At 51.7% G+C, this 23,280-nt stretch overlaps 1 protein-coding gene across 1 annotated transcript in view; it reads right to left on the reverse strand.

Annotated features, from left to right (window-relative positions):
- PTTG1IP (PTTG1 interacting protein) overlaps positions 1-22,724 on the reverse strand; it is a 63,413-nt gene extending 40,689 nt beyond the window's left edge. Inside the window, exons 1-2 of the mRNA XM_063933082.1 lie at positions 22,435-22,724; positions 11,716-11,768 (exon numbers count right to left, since the gene is read on the reverse strand). Coding sequence (XP_063789152.1) covers positions 11,716-11,768; positions 22,435-22,510 — 129 coding nt within the window. The 5' untranslated portion in view covers positions 22,511-22,724. The remainder of the gene's footprint in view (positions 1-11,715; positions 11,769-22,434) is intronic.
- Between the last annotated feature and the right edge of the window lie 556 nt (positions 22,725-23,280).

Consider the following 23,280-nt stretch of genomic DNA (forward strand, 5'->3'; position numbering starts at 1 on the left):
ACATATTTTCAGGGCCCTGACTACGTCCAGCAACTTGGAGTCCTCCAAGTCCCTAGTAGCCGCAGGTACCACAATAGGCTGGTTCACGTGAAACGCTGAAAACACCTTAGGGAGAAATTGAGGATGAGTCCTCAATTCCACCCTGTCTGGAAGATCAGATAAGGGCCTTTACAGGATAAAGCCCCCAATTCTGACACGCGCCTGGCCGAGGCCAGGGCCAACAACATGACCACTTTCCATGTGAGATATTTTAACTCCACAGATTCAAGTGGTTCAAACCAATGTGACTTTAGGAACCCCAAAACTACATTGAGATCCCAAGGTGCCACTGGAGGCACAAAAGGAGGCTGTATATGCAGTACCCCTTTTACAAAACGTCTGAACTTCAGGAACTGAAGTTAGTTCTTTCTGGAAGAAAATGGACAGGGCCGAAATTTGAACCTTAATGGACCCCAATTTTAGGCACATAGACACTCCTGTTTACAGGAAATGCAGGAATCGACCTAGTTGAAAATTCCTCCATCGGGGCCTTACTGGCCTCGCACCCCGCAACATATTTTCGCCAAATGCGGTGATAATGCTTTGCGGTTACATCCTTCCTGGCTTGATCAGGGTAGGGATGACTTCATCCGGAATGCCTTTTTCCTTCAGGATCCGGCGTTCAACCGCCCTGCCGTAAAACGCAGCCACGGTAAGTCTCGGAAGAGACAGGGTCCTTGCTGGAGCAGGTCCCTTCTTAGAGGTAGAGGCCACGGGTCCTCCGTGAGCATCTCTTGAAGTTCCGGGTACCAAGTCCTTCTTGGCCAATCCGGAGCCACGAGTATAGTTCTTACTCCCCTCCGTCTTATAATTCTCAGTACTTTTGGTATGAGAGGAAGAGGAGGGAACACATACACTGACTGGTACACCCACGGTGTTACCAGAGCGTCCACAGCTATTGCCTGAGGGTCCCTTGACCTGGCGCAATACCTGTCCAATTCTTTGTTTAGGCGGGACGCCATCATGTCCACCTTTGGTTTTTCCCAATGGTTTCCAATCATGTGGAAGACTTCTGGGTGAAGTCCCCACTCACCCGGGTGGAGGCCGTGCCTGCTGAGGAAGTCTGCTTCCCAGTTGTCCACTCCCGGAATGAATACTGCTGACAGTGCTATCCCATGATTTTCCGCCCAGCGAAGAATCCTTGCAGCTTCTGCCATTGACTGCTTCTTGTGCCACCCTGTCTGTTTACATGGGTGACTGCCGTGATGTTGTCCGACTGGATCAACACCTGCTGACCTTGAAGCAGAGGTCTTGCTAAGCTGAGAGCATTGTAAATGGCCCTTAGCTCCAGGATATTTATGTGAAATTATGTCTCCAGGCTTGACCATAAGCCCTGGAAATTTTTTCCCTGTGTGACTGCTCCCCAGCCTCGCAGGCTGGCATCCGTGGTCACCAGGACCCAGTCCTGAATGCCGACTCTGCGGCCCTCTAGAAGATGAGCACTCTGCAACCACCACAGGAGGGACACCCTTGTCCTTGGTGACCGGGTTATCCGCTGATGCATCTTAAGATGCGACTAGGACCATTTGTCCAGCAGGTCCCACTGGAAAGTTCTTGCGTGGAATCTGCCGAATGGCTTTGCTTCGTAGGAAGCTACCATTTTTCCCAGAACCCTTGTGCATTGATGCACTGAGACTTGGCTCGGTTTTAGGAGGTTCCTGACTAGCTCGGATAACTCCCTGGCTCTCTCCTCCGGGAGAAACACCTTTTTCTGAACTGTGTCCAGAATCATCCCTAGGAACAGAAGACGAGTCGTCGGAACCAGCTGCGATTTTGGAATATTGAGAATCCAATCGTGCTGTCGCAACACTACCTGAGATAGTGCTACACCGACCTCCAACTGTTCCCAGGATCTTACCCTTATCAGGAGATCGTCCAAGTAAGGGATAACTAAAACTCCCTTCCTTCGAAGGAGTATCATCATTTCGGCCATTACCTTGGTAAAGACCCGGGGTGCCGTGGACCATCCAAACGGCAGCGTCTGAAACTGATAGTGACAGTTCTGTACCACAAACCTGAGGTACCCTTGGTGAGAAGGGTAAATTTGGACATGAAGGTAAGCATCCTTGATGTCCAGAGACACCATGTAGTCCCCTTCTCTTGAATTTGAACCTCTGTATGTAAGTGTTCAAAGATTTTAGATGTAAAATCGGTCTCACCGAGGTGTCCGGCTTCGGTACCACAACAGTGTGGAGTAATACCCCTTTCCCTGTTGCAGGAGGGGTACCTTAATTATCACCTGCTGGGAATACAGCTTGTGAATGGCTTCCAACACTGCCTCCCTGTCTGCTTGTAAAGCCCCAGCGTCATGCTGAGGGCTTGGCAGAGGCGGGAGAGGGCTTCTGTTCCTGGGAACTGGCTGATTTCTGCAGCCGTTTCCCTCTCCCTCTGTCACGGGGCAGAAATGAGGAACCTTTTGCCCACGTGCCCTTATGGGAACGAAAAAACTGCGCCTGATAATACGGCGTCTTCTTATGTTGAGAGGCGACCTGGGGTAAAAACGTGGATTTCCCAGCTGTTGCCGTGGCCACCAGGTCTGAAAGACCGACCCCAAATAACTCCTCCCCTTTATAAGGCAATACTTCCATATGCCATTTGGAATCCACATCACCTGACCACTGTCGTGTCCATAACCCTCTTCGGGCAGAAATGGACAGCGCACTTACTCTTGATGCCAGTCGGCAAATATCCCGCTGTGCATCACCCATATATAGAAATGCATCTTTTAAATGCTCTACAGGCAATAATATACTGTCCCTATCTAGGGTATCAATATTTTCAGTCAGGGAATCCGACCACGCCAACCCAGCACTGCACATCCAGGCTGAGGCGATTGCTGGTCGCAGTATAACACCAGTATGTGTGTAAATACCTTTTAGGATACCCTCCTGCTTTCTATCAGCAGGATCCTTAAGGGCGGCCATCTCAGGAGAGGGTAGAGCCCTTGTTTTGACAAGCGTGTGAGCGCTTTATCCCCCCTAGGGGGTGTTTCCCAACGCACCCTAACCTCTGGCGGGAAAGGATATATGCCAATAACTTTTTAGAAATTATCAGTTTTTTTTTATCGGGGGAAACCCACGCTTCATCACACACCTCATTTAATTTCTCAGATTCAGGAAAACTACAGGTAGTTTTTCCTCACCGAACATAATACCCCTTTTTTTGGTGGTACTCGTATTATCAGAAATGTGTAAAACATTTTCCATTGCCTCAATCATGTAACGTGTGGCCCTACTGGAAGTCATATTGGTCTCTTCACCGTCGACACTGGAGTCAGTATCCGTGTCGGCGTCTGTATTTGCCATCTGAGGTAACGGGCGCTTTAGAGCCCCTGACGGCCTATGAGACGTCTGGACAGGCACAAGCTGAGTAGCCGGCTGTCTCATGTCAATCACTGTCTTTTGTAAAGAGCTGACACTGTCATGTAATTCCTTCCAGCAGTTCATCCACTCAGGTGTCGACCCCCTAGGGGGTGACATCCCTATTACAGGCAATTTGCTCCGCCTCCACATCATTTTCCTCCTCATACATGTCGACACAAACGTACCGACACACAGCACACACACAGGGAATGCTCTGATAGAGGACAGGACCCCACTAGCCCTTTGGGGAGACAGAGGGAGAGTTTGCCGGCACACACCAGAGCGCTATAATATATATATATATTATATATATATATATATATATATATATATATATATACATACATACATACATATACATATACACACACACACAGGGATAACCTTATATAAGTGTTTTTCCCCTTATAGCTGCTGTATTGTTTATACTGCGCCTAATTAGTGCCCCCCTCTCTTTTTTAACCCTTTCTGTAGTGTAGTGACTGCAGGGGAGAGCCAGGGAGCTTCCCTCCAACGGAGCTGTGAGGGAAAATGGCGCCAGTGTGCTGAGGAGATAGGCTCCGCCCCCTTCTCGGCGGCCTTTTCTCCCGTTTTTCAGTGTAATCTGGCAGGGGTTAAAATTCATCCATATAGCCCTGGGGGCTATATGTGATGTATTTTCGCCAGCCAAGGTGTTTTTATTGCTGCTCAGGGCGCCCCCCCTAGCGCCCTGCACCCTCAGTGACCGAAGTGTGAAGTGTGCTGAGGAGCAATGGCGCACAGCTGCAGTGCGCTACCTTGGTGAAGACAGGATGTCTTCTGCCGCCGATTTTCCGGACCTCTTCTTGCTTCTGGCTCTGTAAGGGGGCCGGCGGCGCGGCTCTGGGACCGGACTCCATGGCTGGGCCTGTGTTCGATCCCTCTGGAGCTAATGGTGTCCAGTAGCCTAAGAAGCCCAATCCACTCTGCACGCAGGTGAGTTCGCTTCTTCTCCCCTTAGTCCCTCGATGCAGTGAGCCTGTTGCCAGCAGGTCTCACTGAAAATAAAAAACCTAAAACTAAACTTTCACTAAGAAGCTCAGGAGAGCCCCTAGTGTGCACCCTTCTCGTTCGGGCACAAAAATCTAACTGAGGCTTGGAGGAGGGTCATAGGGGGAGGGGCCAGTGCACACCAGGTAGTCCTAAAGCTTTACTTTTGTGCCCAGTCTCCTGCGGAGCCGCTATTCCCCATGGTCCTTACGGAGTTCCCAGCATCCACTAGGACGTCAGAGAAAAAAAGTTTTCCTTTAGGGCATGCTGGGATGTATAGTTCTACAGCACCTAGAGGGCTGTATGTTGAATACCCATGCTGTAAGGTGTGGAAAAATAAGAATTTACTTACCGATAATTCTATTTCTCGGAGTCCGTAGTGGATGCTGGGGTTCCTGAAAGGACCATGGGGAATAGCGGCTCCGCAGGAGACAGGGCACAAAAGTAAAGCTTTCCGATCAGGTGGTGTGCACTGGCTCCTCCCCCTATGACCCCCCTCCAAGCCAGTTAGGTACTGTGCCCGGACGAGCGTACACAATAAGGGAGGAATTTTGAATCCCGGGTAAGACTCATACCAGCCACACCAATCACACCGTACAACTTGTGATCTAAACCCAGTTAACAGTATGATAACAGCGGAGCCTCTGAAAAGATGGCTCACAACAATAATAACCCGATTTTTGTAACTATGTACAAGTATTGCAGATAATCCGCACTTGGGATGGGCGCCCAGCATCCACTACGGACTCCGAGAAATAGAATTATCGGTAAGTAAATTCTTATTTTCTCTATCGTCCTAGTGGATGCTGGGGTTCCTGAAAGGACCATGGGGATTATACCAAAGCTCCCAAACGGGCGGGAGAGTGCGGATGACTCTGCAGCACCGAATGAGAGAACTCCAGGTCCTCCTTAGCCAGGGTATCAAATTTGTAGGATTTTACAAACGTGTTTGCCCCTGACTAAATAACCGCTCGGCAAAGTTGTAAAGCCGAGACCCCTCGGGCAGCCGCCCAAGATGAGCCCACCTTCCTTGTGGAATGGGCATTTACATATTTTGGCTGTGGCAGGCCTGCCACAAAATGTGCAAGCTGAATTGTATTACACATCCAACTAGCAATAGTCTGCTTAAAAGCAAGAGCACCCAGTTTGTTGGGTGCATACAGGATAACAGCAAGTCAGTTTTCCTGACTCCAGCCGTCCTGGAACCTATATTTTCAGGGCCCTGACAACATCTAGCAACTTGGAGTCCTCCAAGTCCCTAGTAGGTGCAAGGCACCACAATAAGCTGGTTCAGGTGAAACACTGACACCACCTTAGGGAGAGAACTGGGGACGAGTCCGCAGCTCTGCCCTGTCCGAATGGACAAACAAATATGGGCTTTTTTGAGAAAAAAACCACCAATTTGACACTCGCCTGGTCCAGGCCAGGGCCAAGAACATGGTCACTTTTCATGTGAGATGCTTCAAATCCACAGATTTGACTGGTTTTAAACCAATGTGATTTGAAGAATCCCAGAACTACGTTGAGATCCCACAGTGCCACTGGAGGCACAAAAGAGGGTTGTATATGCAATACTCCCTTGACAAAGTTCTGGACTTCAGGAACTGAAGCCAATTCTTTCTGGAAGAAAATTGACAGGGCCGAAATTTGAACCTTAATGGACCCCAATTTGAGGCCCATAGACACTCCTGTTTGCAGGAAATGCAGGAATCGACCGAGTTGAAATTTCTTTGTGGGGCCTTCCTGGCCTCACCACGCAACATATTTTCGCCACATGTGGTGATAATGTTGTGCGGTCACCTCCTTTCTGGCTTTGACCAGGGTAGGAATGACCTCTTCCGGAATGCCTTTTTCCCTTAGGATCCGGCGTTCCACCGCCATGCCAACAAACGCAGCTGCGGTAAGTCTTGGAACAGACATGGTACTTGCTGAAGCAAGTCCCTTCTTAGCGGCAGAGGCCATAAGACCTCTGTAAACATCTCTTGAAGTTCCGGGTACCAAGTCCTTCTTGGCCAATCCGGAGCCATGAGTATAGTTCTTACTCCTCTACGTCTTATAATTCTCAGCACCTTAGGTATGAGAAGCAGAGGAGGGAACACATACACCGACTGGTACACCCACGGTGTTACCAGAACGTCCACAGCTATTGCCTGAGGGTCTCTTGACCTGGCGCAATACCTGTCCCGTTTTTTTGTTCAGACGGGACGCCATCATGTCCACCTTTGGTATTTCCCAACGGTTTACAATCATGTGGAAAAAACTTCCCGATGAAGTTTCCACTCTCCCGGGTGGAGGTCGTGCCTGCTGAGGAAGTCTGCTTCCCAGTTTCCATTCCCGGGATGAAACACTGCTGACAGTGTTATCACATGATTTTCCGCCCAGCGAAAAGTCCTTGCAGTTTTTGCCATTGCCCTCCTGCTTCTTGTGTCGCCCTGTCTGTTTACGTGGGCGACTGCCGTGATGTTTTTCCCACTGGATCAATACCGGCTGACCTTGAAGCAGAGGTCTTGCTAAGCTTAGAGCATTATAAATTTACCCTTAGCTCCAGTATATTTATGTGGAGAAAAGTCTCCAGACTTGATCACACTCCCTGGAAATTTTTTCCTTGTGTGACTGCTCCCCAGCCTCTCGGGCTGGGCTCCGTGGTCACCAGCATCCAATCCTGAATGCCGAATCTGCGGCCCTCTAGAAGATGAGCACTCTATAACCACCACAGGAGAGACACCCTTGTCCTTGGATATAGGGTTATCCGCTGATGCATCTGAAGATGCGATCCGGACCATTTGTCCAGCAGATCCCACTGAAAAGTTCTTGCGTGAAATCTGCCGAATGGAATTGCTTCGTAGGAAGCCACCATTTTCTACCAGGACCCTTGTGCAATGATGCACTGTTTTTAGGAGGTTCCTGACTAGCTCGGATAACTCCCTGGCTTTCTCTTTCGGGAGAAACACCTTTTTCTGGACTGTGTCCAGAATCATCCCTAGGCACAGCAGACGTGTCGTCGGGATCAGCTGCGATTTTGGAATATTTAGAATCCACCCGTGCTGTTGTAGCAGTATCCGAGATAGTGCTACTCCTACCTCCAACTGTTCCCTGGACTATGCCCTTATCAGGAGATCGTCCAAGTAAGGGATAATTAAGACGCCTTTTCTTCGAAGAAGAATCATCATTTCGGCCATTACCTTAGTAAAGACCCGGGGTGCCGTGGACAATCCAAACGGCAGCGTCTGAAACTGATAGTGACAGTTCTGCACCACGAACCTGAGGTACCCTTAGTGAGAAGGGCAAATTTGGGACAGAGGTAAGCATCCCTGATGTCCCGGGACACTATATAGTCCCCTTCTTCCTGTTCGTTATCACTGCTCTGAGTGACTCCATCTTGATTTGAACCTTTGTAAGTGTTCAAAAATTTTTTAGATTTAGAATAAGTCTCACCTAGCCTTCTGGCTTCAGTACCACAATATAGTGTGGAATAATACCCCTTTTCTTGTAGTAGGAGAGGTAATTTAATTATCACCTGCTGGGAATACAGCTTGTGAATTTTTTTATTTTTTATTTTTTTTTTCCATACTGCCTCCTTGTCGGAGGGAGACCTTGGTAAAGCAGACTTCAGGAGCCTGCGAAGGGGAAACGTCTCGACATTCCAATCTGTACCCCTGGGATACTACTTGTAGGATCCAGGGGTCCTGTACGGTCTCAGCGCCATGCTGAGAACTTGTCAGAAGCGGTGGAACGCTTCTGTTCCTGGGAATGGGCTGCCTGCTGCAGTCTTCTTCCCTTTCCTCTATCCCTGGGCAGATATGATCTTATAGGGACGAAAGGACTGAGGCTGAAAAGACGGTGTCTTTTTCTGCAGAGATGTGACTTAGGGTAAAAACGGTGGATTTTCCAGCAGTTGCCGTGGCCACCAGGTCCGATGGACCGACCCCAAATAACTCCTCTTCCTTTATACGGCAATACACCTTTGTGCAGTTTGGAATCTGCATCACCTGACCACTGTCGTGTCCATAACATCTTCTGGCAGTTATGGACATCGCATTTACTCTTGATGCCAGAGTGCAAATATCCCTCTGTGCATCTCGCATATATAGAAATGCATCCTTTAAATGCTCTATAGTCAATAAAATACTGTCCCTGTCAAGGGTATCAATATTTTTAGTCAGGGAATCCGACCAAGCCACCCCAGCTCTGCACATCCAGGCTGAGGCGATCGCTGGTCGCAGTATAACACCAGTATGTGTGTATATACTTTTTATGATATTTTCCAGCCTCCTGTCAGCTGGTCCTTGAGGACGGCCCTATCTATAGACGGCACCCGCCACTTGTTTTGATAAGCGTGTGAGCGCCTTATCCACCCTAAGGGGTGTTTCCCAACGCGCCCTAACTTCTGGCGGGAAAGGGTATACCGCCCATAAGTTTCTATCGGGGGGAACCCACGCATCATCACACACTTCATTTAATTTATCTGATTCAGGAAAAACTATGGTAGTTTTTTCACATCCCACATAATACCCTCTTTTGTGGTACTTGTAGTATCAGAAATATGTAACACCTCCTTCATTGCCTTTAACGTGTGGCCCTAATAAGGAATACGTTTGTTTATTCACCGTCGACACTGGATTCAGTGTCCCTGTCTGTGTCTGTGTCGACCGACTAAAGTAAACGGGCGTTTTAAAACCCCTGACGGTGTTTTTGAGACGTCTGGACCGGTACTAATTGTTTGTCGGCCGTCTCATGTCGTCAACCGACCTTGCAGCGTGTTGACATTATCACGTAATTCCCTAAATAAGCCATCCATTCCGGTGTCGACTCCCTAGAGAGTGACATCACCATTACAGGCAATTGCTCCGCCTCCTCACCACCATCGTTCTCCTACATGTCGACACACACGTACCGACACACAGCACACACACAGGGAATGCTCTGATAGAGGACAGGACCCACTAGCCCTTTGGAGAGACAGAGGGAGAGTTTGCCAGCACACACCAAAAACGCTATAATTATATAGGGACAACCTTATATAAGTGTTTTCCCTTATAGCATCTTTTTTATATATTTCTAACGCCAAATTAGTGCCCCCCCTCTCTGTTTTAACCCTGTTTCTGTAGTGCAGTGCAGGGGAGAGCCTGGGAGCCTTCCCTCCAGCCTTTCTGTGAGGGAAAATGGCGCTGTGTGCTGAGGAGATAGGCCCCGCCCCTTTTTCGGCGGCCTCGTCTCCCGCTCTTAACGGATTCTGGCAGGGGTTAAATATCTCCATATAGCCTCCGGAGGCTATATGTGAGGTATTTTTAGCCAAAATAGGTTTTCATTTGCCTCCCAGGGCGCCCCCCTCCCAGCGCCCTGCACCCTCAGTGACTGCCGTGTGAAGTGTGCTGAGAGGAAAATGGCGCACAGCTGCAGTGCTGTGCGCTACCTTTAGAAGACTGAGGAGTCTTCTGCCGCCGATTCTGGACCTCTTCTTATTTCAGCATCTGCAAGGGGGCCGGCGGCAAGGCTCCGGTGACCATCCAGGCTGTACCTGTGATCGTCCCTCTGGAGCTGATGTCCAGTAGCCAAGAAGCCAATCCATCCTGCACGCAGGTGAGTTCACTTCTTCTCCTCTAAGTCCCTCGTTGCAGTGATCCTGTTGCCAGCAGGACTCACTGTAAAATAAAAAACCTAAGCTAAACTTTTCTAAGCAGCTCTTTAGGAGAGCCACCTAGATTGCACCCTTCTCGGCCGGGCACAAAAATCTAACTGGCTTGGAGGGGGGTCATAGGGGGAGGAGCCAGTGCACACCACCTGATTGGAAAGCTTTACTTTTGTGCCCTGTCTCCTGCGGAGCCGCTATTCCCCATGGTCCTTTCAGGAACCCCAGCATCCACTAGGACGATAGAGAAATAACGATTGTGGAGGCGCCTGTGCCTGGTTCCCAGGGAGTACACGGCAATGCGTGTGACCATACAGCGTGTAGCTGTACACGCTGTCAGCAGGGTGACATTGTGCGCAGCCAGCCCAGAGAACAGGTTATACAGAGTGCACGGCAATGACAATGCAACTGGAAACTTTGCTGCAGTCTAAACATCCTTCGCTCTCACTCCGCAGGGTCAGATGGAGCTGCCACGTTACTTTCTGTAGCTTGTCTTTCTATACAAACTTTATGGAGTTTCTGCCGATGTTTCTATAAAGGATAATTGTGTTGACATAACAGTGTTTCATTGCCGCCATTATCCACTTGTATGGCGACACCAGGGGTCACCGGGTGAGACGCAACTGGCATCCTGCCCCCGACGAGGTGGGTGGCAGCGGATACGTTGCTAGGCACTGACCCACAGCAAAGGGGGAAAAACAACCATTGCAGCTGCCCTATCTGAGGCCATACGAGCCGGTTTTGATGTTTGTAGCTATAGAACACAGCTGCTCCATTATCTCAGACTGTCACTGTGATACAGGGGGAAATGTACCAAACCTTCAAACGCCACAAATGAAGGCGCTGCCCACAGCAACCAGCTATCATGTATCTTATACATTTTATAAAATAACTAGAAGCTGCCGACAGGTTGCTAATGGCAACTTCTCCACTTGTAGTCATTAAAACCTATGATACATATTACCCATAGAATGCCCGGCTGCAATCACACCCAGAAACTTGCCTTAAGCTGGAAAGTGCCTGTATGCAAGAGATCATGTGACTCCCGCATGAGAGCCACATGATGTCCCACAGCAGCACTCTCATCAGAACTAGCCTGTCACCTAGGGGAGCCAGAGTGGGGGGGAATTACAGCTCCCAGGGAAAGCAGGCAGAACCTAAGTGATAAGTCCTGTAAAGCACCACAGTGGAAGACAGTGGGTTAAAAAGGGGGAAGGGGGACCCATTACATGCCATGTAACGAATCTAAAAAGGCACTATACCCACACAGTATCATTACTTGCTTTCAGGAGAATTGCATTTTTCCAGAAGTTGCCTGCTCCGTTCACTGACATTTACCAAAAGTGAACGCAACTGCAAAGCCAAGTTACTGTTAACATTCTGAATGCATGTGGGAACACTAATTAAAAGCTAAGTCTACAGCGTTCGCTTCACCGTGCGTATGTGTTGATGCTTTTTTTTCCCCAATGCAACACAAGCGCCAGCAGTTCTGAGACCTAGAACAGTAGTGCCCCAAATTCATGATACATTATAACATTTACTTCAGCAAGCAATAACAATAAAAAAGTCTGGATTATAGGGATACATATTTAGTTACACATTCAGCAGTATAAACACTGACATGACAATGCTGTGTCAGGGCAGTGTCCCTGTATTCAAGCTCTGGACTACACTTACCTTAACGTTATTCAGACATGTCTCACAGCTTGTATTGTTCATCTGGGAACAATCTGCAAAACAATGTAATAACCATTTTATAGCAGCTGGAATTTAAACAAACAATTAATCAGAACCCCGCCATGTTTTATTTTCAGTTAAACGTCAGGGATAACCCTTAGCAGTAAAATAAAAATCAGAGGACACTCATCGCAGAGAGACGTTTTATCCATCACTCCTGTGCAAATAGCCACGTACAGGCCGCTGACAGCGATTGTGTCCTGGTTTGTTTCACAAGCTAAATATTTGGCTGTAAACCGTGTGCAGTCACAACAACACATCCCAAAGTCTAAAGGCCCATACACATTAGACGATGTCGCTCTGCGAGCGACATCGTCTAACGTTTCCCCCTCCCGGGCCGGCCGGTCGGCGGCCGCCTGTACGCACTGAGCGATATGACCGCTCATATCGCTCAGTGACATCACGCCCCCGCCAGCCCTGCATGAAGGTCGTGGACGACAGTCCACATCCTTCATGCATGCCCTACCGACAGCGACGATCGTTACCGACCCGCGGGGCCGCGCATCGGTCGTCGCTGGCGGCATACACACTTAACGATAAAATGAGCGACGTCGCTCAAGGAGGGGGAAAATGAGCAACGTCGCTCATTATATCGTTAAGTGTGTATGGACCTTAAGTAATATTTAGCTACAGGGGAAAAAAAATCCTAATGATTTGTTTTACTTATCAGATAATCATTTCGTTCTCACAGTCCTATCATTTGAGCCATTTCATCTTATGAGACGAACATCTTACTTTTTTAATAGAAGTCAAATCTAACAAAAGCGCACAATCCAATTCTAAGGGGGGTATTCAGTTGTTTGAAAAGTCAGTTGGGTGTCCGTTTTTCCCGGGATACGGTCGTTAGGTCGACATGAGTTTTTCACCTTTTTATTCTTCATTTTTTGGACTTTCATACTTGACGATCCACGTGGACTACGATTGGGAATAGTAACCTGTGCCGAGCGCAGCGATAGCAAATCGAGGCACCTTGCCCGAATCATGGCGAGCCATGCAAAGGGACAGGGTGCACTAATTGGCGTTCCGTCACTTTACGAAGAAAATGGCACAGGGTAAAAAAAAAAAAAAAAAAAAAAAAAAAGACACTCAACCGACTTTTCAAATAACTGAATTCCCCCTTAAGAGTTGAACAGCACCAGAAATTAGCTCCTGGGGCTATTCAATACAGTGCCCTGTGACCCCTGATGACGGAATTTGTTCTCGTACCCCTGAACAAAAATCTGACAAAAGTGCCAGCGCGATGCTGATTTCTGCCTTTAGCGCGGCGGAAACAGCATCACACCAGTTACTTAAGTCGGGGAATGCTGGTTCTCTCGACAAAAACACCCTGTCTAGTCCGGGAGAACGGCCATTGTCAGACTTACCACTGCGCTGTATTGAATAGCCCCAGGAACTAACTCCCAGCGCTATTCAACTTGCTTATAATGAAATCACACCCAAAAAAAATTCTTTTTTTTAGGGTATTCAATTTTCCAGACGTACAGATACGGAACGGCGTATCGCATCTGCCGCCATCGCAAGCTTTCCCCCGCACCCTATAGTGCAGTGTTTCCAACCTCTGTCCTCAAGGCACACCAACATGTTTTTAATGATATCCATGCCTGGGCAGAGATGGTTAAATCAAAATAAACTGAAGTGCAATTAAGGAAACACAGTGCGTACAACTGAATTCCCCCAAATGTGCTAAAAACCAGGTGACTGCTTCTATCTCAAAGACGGCAATCTGATTTCTCCACACTGCATCACACGTAAGGGAATGTGCGGGCTCCCCTAAATAGCAGAACCTTTGCCAGTGTTCAGTCTAACGCCATGAGAACACCAAGGAGAGAAAACACATCTGCAGTGATCTCTAAAAAACGACTATAGGTGGAGTCTCTCATATCCAGAAATCCGGTCATGTTTTCAGCGCGACTGATGATGGTTTAATGTACACAAATTCTGCACAACGTTACTACAAATATTGTATAAAATGACCTCCAGGCCGTGTGTACAAGGTGTATATGAGATATAAAGGCATTTTGTGTTTAGATTTGGGTCCCATCTCCAAGACCTCTCATTCTGATATGCAAATATTCCTAAATACTTCTGGTCCCAAGCATTTCTGATCTGGGATGACCTGTTCCAGAGCAATTACTACTCATCAGTCTAGTAAGGGGTTAATACAGAAACTTTTAAACAACCGGGTTTCTCATTCTACATAGGCCCAGTGGATGAGACTAGTGGCATAGCATAGGGGGTAGGCAACGTGAAGCACCCCAGCTGCTGTGGAACTACACTTCCCAGGAGGGACAGCCACAGTTTTTAGAAAACCAACAGCAAAAAATGGATTAAAACAAACTAATATTATTTTTTTAGATCCTAAAAATCTTGGGCTTATTCGTTACATTGCCCAGTGTGTACCGGCAATCTCAGATGGTCCGGAGCAAAGAGAACTCGTCCAGACCATCTGCAAGATTGGCGGCCGTTTAGATGCATTCCCAGCCTTAGCAAAGCACTTTGATAAAATGTTAAAAATATATTTTATGTAACACTGAACTAGGTAACCGATTGCGTACTGTAATAAATGACCACTACATAAAACATCAAGCTAAATAAGTTTTCATACATGTATCAGCATTCACCCGAGCGAGTGGACAATAAGACGCTTGCATGGGACATAAATACAGATTCCACACTTTGCACCTGAGGGATTTATCGCACAGCAAACAGCCAGGTTAATAAGATTAGGCATTTATTGCTAAATCAGAGTACAGAATAATAATCAGACCTGGGTTTGTTTTGTTTTGCTTTGGCACCGGTAGACACTGCGATAAATTATTCTAGTGGGAAACAACGTGACTCGGGGGAACGTACAGAATATTTGTACTGTCAGGTGTATGAGTCGCTGCAGTGCTTCACACAGTAAACTTCCCCTACAATCTTATATTTGCACAGTGGCGGAACTTGACTTTGCTAGTCATTGTAGTGCCAGTGGAGGTATAATGTAACAGAATAATAGTATGGGTAATAAAGGTGATCAGTGTCTTCAATCCACCCTCAATAACTAAAGAAGAATTGCAATAAAAGTCTTAAACTGTGAATGAAGAGCAGATAAATTAAAGAGAAAATATATAGCGCTTCTTAATGCATCTTGTAGTCTGGTGCTAATTGCAGCCTTACTGAAACAGATCTCACCTTTAATGCATAGGGCTTACATTGGCCGTCTGTTTCCCCGGACAGGCCCCTAGTGTTCAACTTTAAAAAGCTTATTTTACCATTAAGACTCTTGATGCACTCAAATTATCCGGGATTACCGCATTTCTGGAAGAAGTGCAAGACGTCACACACATGTGACTTACATTTCTTCATTACATGGAACACAGTCCACACTAATCTCTAGGTCCCCAGCTGGGTCAATTACAGTACAGTAAACTATTCAGACTTATCCTATCAATTTGCAAAAAAGGGAGGATAGCCTTGGGAGAGCAATGGTATATGGTATCCTCCCATAAGTGGCCACAAAAGCCTGTCCAGTGTATTTAAGTGCACCACTTTAGGTAGGGTGGTATTCATGTGACCGCCGGTCAGCTGACCAACAGTCACATGACCTCCTACACCAGCCCGACGGGTCACTGTCCCGATGGTCGGCATGCCGACCAACAGGGACTATTTCCACTCCTGGGTGTCCACGACACCCATAGAGTGGGAATAGAACCCGTGGCGACCGTAGGTCGCCACCGAGCCCGCAGCGTGGCGAGCGCAGCAAGCCCGCAAGGGGCTTGCTGCACTCGCCCCTCCCCGCCGGGATCCCGGCGTCGGTATGCTGCTGGGATCCCGGCGTCGGTAAGCTGACCGGCGGTCAGCCGTACTACACCCCTTTAGGTAAGATATGGGCTAATTTTACCATTTATGACCCTAATAATTTAGCATTAGCCTCTCGTATCAAGTTCCTATTTCCCTACAGTCTGCGGGCAAGGCCCTCCTACCTCTCTCTAGTCGTGCTTTATTACTATTGTGTCCCCATTTGTAAAGGGCAAAGGACTAAGCTGGTGCTATACGAGTAATTGTTAGTAGTATTATCATCATTTATTTATTTATAATGGCGCCACATGGGATCCGCAGCACCCAATTACAGAGTAAACAAATGAGCAAAATGTGAAGACAGTGACTTACAGTTTAATACAATATAGGACAAGTAGAGGGTATATAAACATAGCTGCGTCAGTAAACAGCACTTATCAGGGTGGTAGAAAACCGAGGGATTTGATGCTATCAAAGGGAGTATTGAAAAGAAGATAGGTTAAGTAAGAGACGTAAAAGCACATGAGGGAAGAGGACCCTGCTCGTGAGAGCTTACATTCTAAAGGGGAGGGGCACACAGACAGGGGTGACACAGATGGGGTAGAAAGTGAGCGTGGGCCACAGAGGGCTTAGGAGGAGAGTTGGCTAGGTTTGGTGAAGAAGTGAGTCTTAAGAGCCCCTTTGAAGGTTTGTAGAGAGGTGAAGAGTGAGGGGGAGAGGTAGAGAATACCAGAGAAAGGGAGCAGCACATGCAAAATCTTGGGAGGTAGGAGTGGGAGGAGGTAATCAGTAGGCAGGAGAGGCGGTGTGCATTAGCAGAGCGGAGAGGACGGGCGGGAGTGTAAAGGGAGATAAGATCAGAGCTGTAACTGGGAGAGGAGTGGGTGAGGGCGTAGTAAGAGAGTGCGAGAAGCTTGAAATGAATAATACCCCTTTCGCACCAAATTTATAACCCAGGTAATTGACGGGGCATACCAGGTCTTAGTGTGAAAGTGTCTGACAGGGTTGTGTTACCAGGAAATGTAACCCTGGCGGCTCTAGGGTCAAACCCGGCAGCGACCTCCAACTGGGTCATGCTAATAGCATACAGAGAGCTGTATCACTGGCTCTTGGAGAGGTCATTTCCAAGCACCGGCAAAGGGAAGGCTCTGCAATAACCCAAGCCCGGCCTGCAGAGCAAACGCAGTTCCAATCAGCTGTGACACAGTGTTCACTAACCCAAATCAGGCCAGGTTTTTAGTGATAAAGGGGAATAACAGCATTAGCCTGGTAAAGGGGGAATGAACTCTATGGGCTCCATTTATCAACAATACCCCATGGTCTATGAAGTGTCCCCAGCATCCTCTAGGACGTAGGAGAAAAGAATACTAACGGATATACCAGCGATATAGATAACTAATCCCACTGGAGAGGTCCATCTGTGCCCCTCGCTCTGTTGCTTCCGCCAATATAACGCTGCCAGCGATGGGCTGCTGTGTAAAGTGCATGTGCAACAGCCATCTGCGCATGCACATTGCACTAACACTAGGCGGGGACTTTCACGGGTCCTCACTGCCAACAATGGGGACCATACCACTAGTGCCATCTACAAACCGTGGCAAGCTGACCGCAGAGTTGGGCCAATGTGGTTGTGGTGGGGGAGTAGGGGGCAGAGTTGGGGGATGCGAGGGGGAGTAGGGGCAGAGTTGGGGCATGTGAGGGGGCAGAGTTGGGGCATGTGAGGGGGCAGAGTTGGGGCATGCGGGGGGGGTAGAGGGCAGAGTTGGGGATGTAGGGAGTTGGGGGGAGTAGAGGGCAGAGTTGGGGGATGCGGGGAGAGTAGAGGGCAGAGTTGGGGGATGCGGGGAGAGTAGAGGGCAGAGTTGGGGGATGCGGGGAGAGTAGAGGGCAGAGTTGGGGGATGCGGGGAGAGTAGAGGGCAGAGTTGGGGGATGCGGGGAGAGTAGAGGGCAGAGTTGGGGGATGCGGGGAGAGTAGAGGGCAGAGTTGGGGGATGCGGGGAGAGTAGAGGGCAGAGTTGGGGGATGCGGGGAGAGTAGGGGGCAGAGTTGGGGGATGCGGGGAGAGTAGGGGGCAGAGTTGGGGGATGCGGGGAGAGTAGGGGGCAGAGTTGGGGGATGCGGGGAGAGTAGGGGGCAGAGTTGGGGGATGCATGGGGAGTAGAGGGGCAGAGTTGGGGGATGCGGGGGGAGTAGAGGGCAGAGTTGGGGGATGCGGGGGGAGTAGAGGGCAGAGTTGGGGGATGCGGGGGGAGTAGAGGGCAGAGTTGGGGGATGCGGGGGGAGTAGAGGGCAGAGTTGGGGGATGCGGGGGGAGTAGAGGGCAGAGTTGGGGGATGCGGGGGGAGTAGGGGGCAGAGTTGGGGGATGCGGGGGGAGTAGGGGGCAGAGTTGGGGGATGCGGGGGGAGTAGGGGGCAGAGTTGGGGGATGCGGGGGGAGTAGGGGGCAGAGTTGGGGGATGCGGGGGGAGTAGGGGGCAGAGTTGGGGGATGCGGGGGGAGTAGGGGGCAGAGTTGGGGGATGCGGGGGGAGTAGGGGGCAGAGTTGGGGGATGCGGGGGGAGTAGGGGGCAGAGTTGGGGGATGCGGGGGGAGTAGGGGGCAGAGTTGGGGGATGCGGGGGGAGTAGGGGGCAGAGTTGGGGGATGCGGGGGGAGTAGGGGGCAGAGTTGGGGGATGCGGGGGGAGTAGGGGGCAGAGTTGGGGGATGCGGGGGGAGTAGGGGGCAGAGTTGGGGGATGCGGGGAGTAGAGGGCAGAGTTGGGGGATGCGGGGAGTAGAGAGCAGAGTTGGGGGATGCGGGGAGTAGAGAGCAGAGTTGGGGGATGCGGGGAGTAGAGAGCAGAGTTGGGGGATGCGGGGAGTAGAGAGCAGAGTTGGGGAATGCGGGGAGTAGAGAGCAGAGTTGGGGAATGCGGGGAGTAGAGAGCAGAGTTGGGGAATGCGGGGAGTAGAGAGCAGAGTTGGGGAATGCGGGGGGGAGTAGAGGGCAGAGTTGGGGAATGCGGGGGGGAGTAGAGGGCAGAGTTGGGGATGCGGGAAGTAGAGGGCAGAGTTGGGGATGCGGGAAGTAGAGGGCAGAGTTGGGGATGCGGGAAGTAGAGGGCAGAGTTGGGGATGCAGGAAGTAGAGGGCAGAGTAAGGGATGTGGGGAGTTGGGGGGAGTAGAGGGCAGAGTTGGGGGATGCGGGGGGAGTAGAGGGCAGAGTTGGGGGATGCGGGGGGAGTAGAGGGCAGAGTTGGGGGATGCGGGGGGAGTAGAGGGCAGAGTTGGGGGATGCGGGGGGAGTAGAGGGCAGAGTTGGGGGATGTGGGGAGTTGGGGGGAGTAGAGGGCAGAGTTGGGGGATGCGGGGGGGAGTAGAGGGTAGAGTTGGGGGATGCGGGGGGGGGAGTAGAGGGTAGAGTTGGGGGATGCGGGGGGGGGAGTAGAGGGCAGAGTTGGGGGATGCGGGGAGTTGGGGGGGAGTAGAGGGCAGAGTTGGGGGATGCGGGGGGGAGTAAAGGGCAGAGTTGGGGATGCGGGGGGGAGTAGGGGGCAGAGTTTGGGGATGCAGGGGGAGTAGAGGGCAGAGTTGGGGGATGCGGGGGGAGTAGAGGGCAGAGTTGGGGATGTAGGGAGTTGGGGGGAGTAGAGGGCAGAGTTGGGGATGTGGTGAGTTGGGGGGAGTAGAGGGCAGAGTTGGGGATGTGAGGAGTTGGGGGGAGTAGAGGGCAGAGTTGGGGGATGTGGGGGGAGTAGAGGGCAGAGCTGGGGATGTAGGGAGTTGGGGGGGAGTAGAGGGCAGAGTTGGGGATGTAGGGAGTTGGGGGGAGTAGAGGGCAGAGTTGGGGATGTAGGGAGTTGGGGGGAGTAGAGGGCAGGGTTGGGGGATGCGGGGGGAGTAGAGGGCAGAGTTGGGGGATGCGGGGGCAGTAGAGGGCAGAGTTGGGGGATGCAGGGGGAGTAGAGGGCAGAGTTGGGGGATGCAGGGGGAGTAGAGGGCAGAGTTGGGGGATGCGGGGGGAGTAGAGGGCAGAGTTGGGGGATGCGGGGGGAGTAGAGGGCAGAGTTGGGGGGAGTAGAGGGCAGAGTTGGGGGGAGTAGAGGGCAGAGTTGGGGGATGCGGGGGGAGTAGAGGGCAGAGTTGGGGGGAGTAGAGGGCAGAGTTGGGGATGTGGGGAGTTGGGGGGAGTAGAGGGCAGAGTTGGGGGATGCGGGGGGAGTAGAGGGCAGAGTTGGGGATGTAGGGAGTTGGGGGGAGTAGAGGGCAGAGTTGGGGGATGCGGGGGGAGTAGAGGGCAGAGTTGGGGGGAGTAGAGGGCAGAGTTGGGGATGTGGGGAGTTGGGGGGAGTAGAGGGCAGAGTTGGGGATGTGGCGAGTTGGGGGGAGTAGAGGGCAGAGTTGGGGATGTGGCGAGTTGGGGGGAGTAGAGGGCAGAGTTGGGGATGTGGCGAGTTGGGGGGAGTAGAGGGCAGAGTTGGGGATGTGGCGAGTTGGGGGGAGTAGAGGGCAGAGTTGGGGATGTGGCGAGTTGGGGGGAGTAGAGGGCAGAGTTGGGGATGTGGCGAGTTGGGGGGAGTAGAGGGCAGAGTTGGGGATGTGGCGAGTTGGGGGGAGTAGAGGGCAGAGTTGGGGATGTGGCGAGTTGGGGGGAGTAGAGGGCAGAGTTGGGGATGTGGCGAGTTGGGGGGAGTAGAGGGCAGAGTTGGGGATGTGGCGAGTTGGGGGGAGTAGAGGGCAGAGTTGGGGATGTAGGGAGTTGGGGGGAGTAGAGGGCAGAGTTGGGGATGTAGGGAGTTGGGGGGAGTAGAGGGCAGATGTGGGGAGTTGGGGGGAGTAGAGGGCAGAGTTGGGGATGCGGGGGGAGTAGAGGGCAGAGTTGGGGGGAGTAGAGGGCAGAGTTGGGGATGTAGGGAGTTGGGGGGAGTAGAGGGCAGAGTTGGGGGATGCGGGGGGAGTAGAGGGCAGAGTTGGGGGGAGTAGAGGGCAGAGTTGGGGATGTGGCGAGTTGGGGGGAGTAGAGGGCAGAGTTGGGGATGTGGCGAGTTGGGGGGAGTAGAGGGCAGAGTTGGGGATGTGGCGAGTTGGGGGGAGTAGAGGGCAGAGTTGGGGATGTGGCGAGTTGGGGGGAGTAGAGGGCAGAGTTGGGGATGTGGCGAGTTGGGGGGAGTAGAGGGCAGAGTTGGGGATGTGGCGAGTTGGGGGGAGTAGAGGGCAGAGTTGGGGATGTGGCGAGTTGGGGGGAGTAGAGGGCAGAGTTGGGGATGTGGCGAGTTGGGGGGAGTAGAGGGCAGAGTTGGGGATGTGGCGAGTTGGGGGGAGTAGAGGGCAGAGTTGGGGATGTGGCGAGTTGGGGGGAGTAGAGGGCAGAGTTGGGGATGTGGCGAGTTGGGGGGAGTAGAGGGCAGAGTTGGGGATGTGGCGAGTTGGGGGGAGTAGAGGGCAGAGTTGGGGATGTGGCGAGTTGGGGGGAGTAGAGGGCAGAGTTGGGGATGTGGCGAGTTGGGGGGAGTAGAGGGCAGAGTTGGGGATGTGGGGAGTTGGGGGGAGTAGAGGGCAGAGTTGGGGATGTGGGGACTTGGGGGGAGTAGAGGGCAGAGTTGGGGATGTGGGGACTTGGGGGGAGTAGAGGGCAGAGTTGGGGATGTGGGGACTTGGGGGGAGTAGAGGGCAGAGTTGGGGATGTGGGGACTTGGGGGGAGTAGAGGGCAGAGTTGGGGATGTGGGGAGTTGGGGGGAGTAGAGGGCAGAGTTGGGGATGTGGGGAGTTGGGGGGAGTAGAGGGCAGAGTTGGGGATGTGGGGAGTTGGGGGGAGTAGAGGGCAGAGTTGGGGATGTGGGGAGTTGGGGGGAGTCGAGGGCAGAGTTGGGGATGTGGCGAGTTGGGGGGAGTCGAGGGCAGAGTTGGGGATGTGGCGAGTTGGGGGGAGTCGAGGGCAGAGTTGGGGATGTGGCGAGTTGGGGGGAGTAGAGGGCAGAGTTGGGGATGTGGCGAGTTGGGGGGAGTAGAGGGCAGAGTTGGGGATGTGGCGAGTTGGGGGGAGTAGAGGGCAGAGTTGGGGATGTGGCGAGTTGGGGGGAGTAGAGGGCAGAGTTGGGGATGTGGCGAGTTGGGGGGAGTAGAGGGCAGAGTTGGGGATGTGGCGAGTTGGGGGGAGTAGAGGGCAGAGTTGGGGATGTGGCGAGTTGGGGGGAGTAGAGGGCAGAGTTGGGGATGTGGCGAGTTGGGGGGAGTAGAGGGCAGAGTTGGGGATGTGGCGAGTTGGGGGGAGTAGAGGGCAGAGTTGGGGATGTGGTGAGTTGGGGGGAGTAGAGGGCAGAGTTGGGGATGTGGTGAGTTGGGGGGAGTAGAGGGCAGAGTTGGGGATGTGGTGAGTTGGGGGGAGTAGAGGGCAGAGTTGGGGATGTGGTGAGTTGGGGGGAGTAGAGGGCAGAGTTGGGGATGTGGTGAGTTGGGGGGAGTAGAGGGCAGAGTTGGGGATGTGGTGAGTTGGGGGGAGTAGAGGGCAGAGTTGGGGATGTGGTGAGTTGGGGGGAGTAGAGGGCAGAGTTGGGGATGTGGTGAGTTGGGGGGAGTAGAGGGCAGAGTTGGGGATGTGGTGAGTTGGGGGGAGTAGAGGGCAGAGTTGGGGATGTGGTGAGTTGGGGGGAGTAGAGGGCAGAGTTGTTGGGCTGCAGATGAAATACAGGATAATACAGAGATACTAGGGTACATAGGATGAGACGAACGGTGGCACTCCAGCTGCTTGGGGACTACACCTCCCAGCAATCCCTGCCACAGGTTTAGCAAGACTGTGGCCGGGCTAGCTGAGACATTCAGTTCGCCAGTGCCGACAGCGCAGCGAGGAGCTGCGGACACACGAAACTTACATTAAGGACTCCCCCGCCACACTCACCGGTATCAGCCGCGGCGACCACAGCCAGCAGGCTGAGCAAGGCGGCCAGGTAGCGACAGAGACTGGGACCCTCCATCCTCCGGCGGGCACGGTGCAGGTCGGTCCGACACGGCGGCGCTGCTCCCGGAGATAACAACAACTCACTACAACTGACTGACTCTCTGACCCGCCCGCGACACCACTCAGCAACAAGTGACCCGGGCACAGGCCTCGCCCGGCTGCCGCTGACGTCAACTGCCCACTCTTCCCACAGTCCCCGCTCCCTAGTGAGAAATCCGCGTGCTACCCGCCCACTACAATAAAGTAAATGGACCCATTGGACCGTCCCACACACGTGATCATTCTAGCCGTGCCCATTTTCTCCTACGTGACGTCTACTAATCAAAGCAAATCTGACAAACTCCAGTGGGAGGAGTCAAACTCCAGTGGGAGGAGTCCCCTCCCCTCTCACCGCCCCTGAGAGGTGCGTCATTCTTATCTAATACATTTTCTGCAGATGACTGGCGTAGAAGTTGCCCATGGCAACCAATCCGCTTCTAGCTCTCGTTTTATAGCATGTGCAGGGTAAATGCTAGCTAAAAGCTGATTGGTTGCCGTGGGCACCGTCTCCACTGGTCCTCTCATTGATACATCTCATTATTGGTCAATATGAAGTGGTCTCTGCGCAGCATCATGTGCAGATGGCAGAGATTTATTTTACATGTGATTGTAGTGAATGAGAAACTCCATATATTAGACTGGAGGTGACCAGCAATAGGTTGCAGGGACATATTATGAACAATAGTTTTTAGTAAAAACACAGTGTAAGCCAGGGGCCGGTTGGCAAATTGTAGCCCGGGTGGCAGG

Source organism: Pseudophryne corroboree, chromosome 7 (genome assembly GCF_028390025.1).
Source record: "Pseudophryne corroboree isolate aPseCor3 chromosome 7, aPseCor3.hap2, whole genome shotgun sequence".
Lineage (NCBI taxonomy): Eukaryota > Metazoa > Chordata > Amphibia > Anura > Myobatrachidae > Pseudophryne > Pseudophryne corroboree.